Source organism: Limulus polyphemus, unplaced genomic scaffold (assembly GCF_000517525.1).
Source record: "Limulus polyphemus unplaced genomic scaffold, Limulus_polyphemus-2.1.2 Scaffold1898, whole genome shotgun sequence".
NCBI classification, from domain to species: Eukaryota; Metazoa; Arthropoda; class Merostomata; order Xiphosura; family Limulidae; genus Limulus; species Limulus polyphemus.
In genome coordinates, this window is record NW_013667508.1 from 95482 (window position 1) to 102749 (window position 7268).

Genomic DNA, 7268 nt, shown 5'->3' on the forward strand with positions numbered 1-7268 from the left:
AACTATATTGATGGGTAGTGTATTTTTATGTTAATTGGTATTAAGGCTTATATTATTAACTATATTGATGGGTAGTGTATTTTTATGTTAATTGGAATTAAGGGTTATATTATTAACTATATTGATGGGTAGTGTATTTTTATGTTAATTGGTATTAAGGCTTATATTATTAACTATATTGATGGGTAGTGTATTTTTATGTTAATTGGTATTAAGGGTTATATTATTAACTATATTGATGGGTAGTGTATTTTTATGTTAATTGGTATTAAGGATTAATTACCATGTCCACAACTGGAAGCGAAGAGTAGATGAGCTTATTTGTTTGACATTAAGCACAAAGCTACACAATGAGCTATCTGTGCTATGCCCATCTCAGGTATCGAAACCTAGTTTTTAACGTTATAAGTCTTCAGATTTAACGCTGAATTACTGGGGAATGATTGGATGTGTAGTTCAACTAGAGAACTTGTAGGCTACAGTATCTGAGCCTGTTGTTAATACACTAATTTTTTACCTGGACAACTGGAGAGACAGGCTATCTCTAATCATAATTTGGAGCAGTTATTCGTTTCAAAATGTTACGTTTTGTAGTTTCTACATTTGGTACACTTTTGACTTGCTTAGTTTATTTCTTTTCAATGTGATTTTTGTCATACTTATCTATTAGGTGTATGCTAATGCCGTTAAGGATAAAGTTAACACTCGGTACAATTCACACTGTTTACTCCGTTATGAAGTTAACATTCGGTACAATTCACACTGCTTGTTTCGATTAATATCAATATTTGTTAGGTGAACATGATAAAATCATATCATTTAATAAAACAGGTATCGCAATAGTTGAACGTACATATACAAAAAATATCTTCGTAGTTTTGCAAACATGACTCTTTAAAGTTAGTTTCGTTAACTATCGTCACTTGTGATTTATACTTTTACAACACTGAAAATTAGTTTGCATATATCTTAATATATGGATTTAGGACCAACCTAAATCCTCGTGTGATATAATCGAGCTTACGACTAAAAATACTGTTGCTACCGTACCCACGTTATGATTCAATTCATCCTAATCATTATCGGCTTTAGTTTAACTATTTATAACATTGTGTACCTTTTGTTAGTGTTATATACAAAATTAGCTTTATTAATTCACAAGCTATTATTTTTAGTACTGATAAATAGAGCTAGCTTACTTTTGTTCAGAGTTATTGATTAAAAATACTGGTTTATTATGCCCCTTTGGCTAACGTGTTAGACGATAAGTAAATACCCTCATACTTTGAGTTACTTGATGTAAATTATCATTTTCCATGAGGAGTAAGTGTAATAAATTCAAATACTTAAGTATGTTTGTGTGCATAGCATATCGTATATTCCTATGCTATGCACAGAGAACGACAAAGCCACTGAAGCATATTGTTTAATACAGGTTCGACAAGTATTATTGTTTTATCGAATCACACCTGAAAGCTATTTCGGCTTTGATTAGATTTTGATATAAGACTGTTGTATAAGGTGAACCGCTTAGTTCGATAGTCGAATATCCCGTTGAATCATACACACGACTGTCACCAGATAATACAGCGTAATACGTAAGACAGACAATTCTTGTGCAAAAATGTTAAATAAAATAATAAAACGAAAATCAACGTTTTTTTTTGTTTTTTTACTTGCACAATCATTTATTTGTAAAGATTAAAAAATTAAAAATATATCTAAGTTAAGTTTCTTTTAACTTATATATATTTTTAATTTGTTTATCTTTACAAATAAATGATTGTGCAAGTAAAAAAAAACGCTGATTTTCGTTTTATTATTTTATTTAATACAGCGTAATATCTCTTCCCATCGTTTACTCTTCCCTTGAAAGAAAACACCTCTACAGAGATTTTAAACGAGCACCACATTGCGACCTCTGCATCTGGCCGGCCCCTTTTCTTAGCAAGTGGCGACCGGGAACCATCATGAGAACGTGAAACTCAGATACTCGATACGACCATCTGAACAAGCATATGGCACACAGTTGGCTGTTGACGTTGGAACGTGGGCCAATAAGTCTATTAGGGTCGTTGATTAGCTTTTACATTATATAAGAGCACGTGACCTGAGTTTGAACGCATCTTGAAACCTCATTGTACGCACAGGAAAATGCGCCACGATTTTGAAAAAAAGACAAGGATAACATTCAGAGAAAAATGCGCCACGATCTTGAAAAAAGACAAGGATAACATCTAAGAAACGGCAGCAATTGAAAAGAAAATTTTAGTTTAATTAATTATTTCCCACCTCGTTAGATGCGCCATTTTGTCTTGTCTGTCTTAAGTCAATATTAACATAAAAATCATTTAAGGTGGTCGTTAACAATACAATGACGTTGACGAAAAATGTTCTCGGCTTTCACATCAGCATGAATTAGTACGTCTGTAGTTGTCACACAAAAACTACACAACACATTACTGTGTGTGTGTGCATGTTCTTCGACATTAACCAAGATTTGTTTTTATTTTCAACTTGCTTCCTCACTGATTGTTAAACTTCAGTTTTTGTTACAGGCCGTAAAGAATAACAACTTTCGTGGTAGAAGCATCCGTGTGCCATTGCTATTGATTCTAACACAAGTTGACGGCGGATGGACGTTTTACACAGATCATGGCGGCCGTGCAACCCGTGAGCGACCCTTATTGGGAGCTAGAGAGGTATCTTGAACAAGCACAGGTAAGTGGAAAACAGTCTTTTAGTCTAGAACTAAATATTACTATTACTTGGAAAGTGGAGGAAGTCTGAGTTTTTCTTTCATTATCCCATTACAAAATCTTACTTCCAAGCAGGATAAACTATATAGTAATAGCATTCTGCGAACCTTCTACAACGTTTAATATGACAATTAAATTACATTATTTGCTTTAAAATATGTAATTTTCCACATAATTTTTTTGTGGTTTGGAAAAAAATGTTTAATATAATTTATTTCATGCATACACTAAGGAATAGTTTGATCCTTAAATACACTATTATTTAATAACGATTTATTTCAAATATATCTGGTGACCATTAAATACACAATTATCTATTTACGAATTATTTCAAATATATCTGGTGCCCATTAAATACACTGTCATTTAATTACGAATTACTTCAAATATATATCTGGAGAGCCCCAAATACAGCGTCATTTAATTACGAATTATTTCAAATATATATCTGGTGACCATTAAATACATGTCATTTAATTACGAATTATTTCAAATATATATCTGGAGAGCCCCAAATACAGCGTCATTTAATTACGAATTATTTCAAATATATATCTGGTGACCATTAAATACACTGTCATTTAATTACGAATTATTTCAAATATATATCTGGAGAGCCCCAAATACAGCGTCATTTAATTACTAATTATTTCAAATATGTATCTGATGACCATAAAATGCACTGTCACTTAATAACAATTTATTTCAAATATATATCTGGTGACCATCATATACACTGTCATTTAATTATGAATTATTTCAAATATATATCTGGTGATATATAATGTACTTCAAGAAATCTGTTACATAAGTCTGCCTGAATTCTTTTTTTATATTTAGCTCTTTTTTTTTTCTTCTTTAGACCAGGGAGAATCAATTACGTTAGATAACGTATAAACACAGGTTTGTCGCTTCTGATTTCGCGGTTCAAAACATTTTCGCGTACTCAAAACAACTGGGACATTGCTATGATTGATATTCATATTTCAAACATACGATATTTAAATTGCTTACCCTCCTACTAGCTATTCAATCATAAAATAGTTATCATACCCATACTAAAGCAACCCTAAACAGCGTGTTACAGACATGCTTGATAATTAGCAATCGTGCCTGGCGAACAGGTTTGTAGACAAAATTATGCACATAGATGTATGCTTTATGTATTGGAGCCCGTTATTACAGCCCAAACTAATAGTATCTTAAGAGTCAATGTTCCCATCTATCACGGACTAAGTTAAACACCTTGAGCTTGGAATTGTACTGTTAACATCAGTCATTGTTGACTTTTATTGACATTTTATGTGGCCAACTGTATTTTTCCCACACCTGAACCTAATAGGGCATGTTATAAGGTGTAACAAGGGTTTGGTAGTGGGGTTTTTTTTTGGGAGGGGGGAGTTAGGTCACACCCTTTAGTATTTTCTTTCCTTAAATGTTAAAAATGTTTAAGCCGATGATTAAATCTTTCTTAGTGTTTGTTCCAGTTAATGCAAGATATTTCAAACGATTTGGTAATGCCTTTCTCACATTTTTAATTAGCATCTAGTGTTAGGATAACTATATAATATTGTGCTAAAAACCCTTACTCTAACTCTGATATGTTGTGATATAAATAAAATTGATAAAAATACACTTCACAAATTTGTTGTTCAAGAAATTTGCTATCATAAATAGCGTTTCGACCATTACTATGTCAGTCGTGCCCCACCTGGCCTCAAGAACCCTGGTATTGGACGAAAGGCCTCGTCAACACTGGATGTATCAGATATGGTGTAATAGCTATGTTATTATACACCCTTCCTTATTTTTTTTAACTCACAAGTTTTTTTAAATACACTAAAACCTGATATGCAAAGTTTGAATCAAATATGATAGATTGGTGTTAGTAAAAATCCAGTTTTCAAGCCCGATATTTATTACACCATAGTTGGATTTTTTTTCAGTAAATTATTTTAATGTTTATCCTTGTAAATATTTGTAATCGTAACCTCTAAATTAGCAACTTAACCACACCTAGATTGGTAATGAATCTGGAGTATGTATCATACGGAAAATGTTCGAATTTATTAAACGTTATATGTGCATTATATATGAATCTATCCTGTGCATGAAGAAAAATGTGGAGTTATTCAACATTCTTTGACCAATATTTTCACTTTTCTGAACAAACATCCGTTCAGTTGGGTTTTTTCCCTGTGATGTTTCCTGTTTTACAGTGTAGAAAATGAAGTTAGGACTTTTTTTCCTGTGGTATTTCCTGTTTTACAGTGTAGAAAATGAAGTTAGGACTTTTTTTCCTGTGGTATTTCCTGTTTTACAGTGTAGAAAATGAAGTTAGGACTTTTTTTCTTGTGGTATTTTCTGTTTTACAGTGTAGAAAATGAAGTTAGGACTTTTTTTCTTGTGGTATTTTCTCTTTTATAGTACAGAAAATGAAGTTAGGACTTTTTTTCCTGTGGTATTTCCTGTTTTACAGTGCAGAAAATGAAGTTAGCACTTTTTTCTTGTGGTATTTCCTATTTTACAGTGTAGAAAATGAATTAGGACTTTTTTTTCCTGTTTTACAGTGTAGAAAATGAGAATAGAACTTTTTTTCCTGGTATTTCCTGTTTTACAGTGTAGAAAATGAAGTTAGAACTTTATGAAAACACCAGAAGACGATTCTATGCACTACGTTTCTTACAACTGTAAAATGAAAAGGTATTTTCTAGTGCAATAAAAGCAGTCGATATAGATGTGAAACAATAGGATATTCATGGAAAGAAGGAAAAAAGAAACTTTGAAAAAACAACAAAAAACAAACTAGAAGTGAAACAAAAAAGCTTCTTCTAAAGCAAAAGCTGCTGTTGCGTAAGTATATCTTGAAGACTGTGATTGAAGTTCATCTTGAAACACACCCATTTTTCCCTTTGATGAAACATTTCGTAAAGGTTGTATACTTTGTCTGTTACCATTCTTATTCAAAAACTTCTGGTTATTATTTATGCTCAAAGACTTAAGTTTTCCTCCAACTTATGCAGTCGACCTTCGTCAAGTTTGACAACCACTTTGGAAGTTGTACCAGAATCTGTTTTAGTGTTTTTTGCCTGTTTTCGGACTCTTTAGGTCCGCGTCTAAACGAGACAATAATCCAAGGTGAAAAATTAATGCTGCCGGATAAGTTGTGAAAATGTATCACCATATGTTAGGGATGTTGGCCTGGTTAACTCGCAAATTTAGGATTATGAAATATGATAAATGAATCATAGTTTGTAGCTAAGCACAAAGTTACACAATGGGCTATCTGTACTCTGCCCAACATGGGTTTCGAAACCCGGTTTCTAGCGTTGTAAGTCCGCAGATATATTGCTATAGTACTTGAGCAATCTTATTGTGCAAAAGAAAAAGCCCCCCTCCCCAGTAGTTCAACAGTTAGCCCGAGGGCTGACACTGCTAAATACCGGGTGTGGATACTCGTGGTGGGCACAACACAAGTAGACTATCGTATAGTTTTGCGCTTAACAACAAATAAACAAAGCAAGTTCTATATTAAAAGTATTTTGTAGCCCTAGGTTGGCATTACAGTTACTAATATAGCACTATGTTTTACGATATTATACTTTTGATAGTGGCAGCAATGACATTAAAAGTTGGTCAGTTGGAAAATGTTAGTCAGTTGTATATGATACATAGATATGTTTTATATCAGTAAAGACGTGCAACTTTTACCAACAGTGTGAATTAGTTTCATATAGAACAAACAGTGATAGTTTAGTCACAATGTTTCTCAATTATCATATAGAATAAACAGTGATAGTTTAGTCACAATGTTTCTCAATTATCATATAGAATACCAGTGATAGTTCAGTCACAATGTTTCTAAGTTACCGTGTGATCTTTCAAGCGATCGTATAAATGATTTTACACTGTGAGGATAGAATTTTCGTTTACTTCTAAATTGTAAACGAGGAACACAAGAAAACTGACAAATTGATTAATTTGTTGGAAATGATCGTCTTCTTTATAAACACTTTTGGGTTTGAAGGATGATTCAGATTATTGGATAATTTTTAACTGTTATACATATTTTGTTGCGTTTCAATATCCCTCTTCAATGTTTAATAAAACCAGGGTATGTTTCTGAGGTAAACAAATGAATTATTGGGTTTTATATTTTGATATCCAAAATTTCTGATTTGGTCACTTGAAAGACCACGAATTTGTATTTTCCGGTTTCAAGTGGCTCACTAAGTCATGGGAAGAAATACATGTGTTGATAAATACAAGCATGTGATAACGTCTTGATGAATACCAGCATGTGATAGCGTCTTGATGAATACCAGTATGTGATAGCGTCTTGATGAATACCAGTATGTGATAGCGTCTTGATAAATACCACCATGTGATAACGTCTTGATAAATACCACCATGTGATAGCGTCTTGATAAATACCACCATGTGATAGCGTCTTGATAAATACCACCATGTGATAGCGTCTTGATAAGTACCACCATGTGATAGCGTCTT

The 7268-nt window shown here is 32.7% G+C and overlaps 1 protein-coding gene across 2 annotated transcripts in view; it reads left to right on the top strand.

The window, feature by feature from the left end:
• LOC111087225 overlaps positions 1-7268 on the top strand; it is a 53099-nt gene that overhangs the window by 34420 nt on the left and 11411 nt on the right. For both annotated transcript variants that reach the window (XM_022393161.1, XM_022393162.1), the window contains exon 2: positions 2559-2721. In XM_022393161.1, the coding sequence (XP_022248869.1) occupies positions 2656-2721 (66 nt within the window). In that variant the 5' untranslated portion in view covers positions 2559-2655. The remainder of the gene's footprint in view (positions 1-2558; positions 2722-7268) is intronic.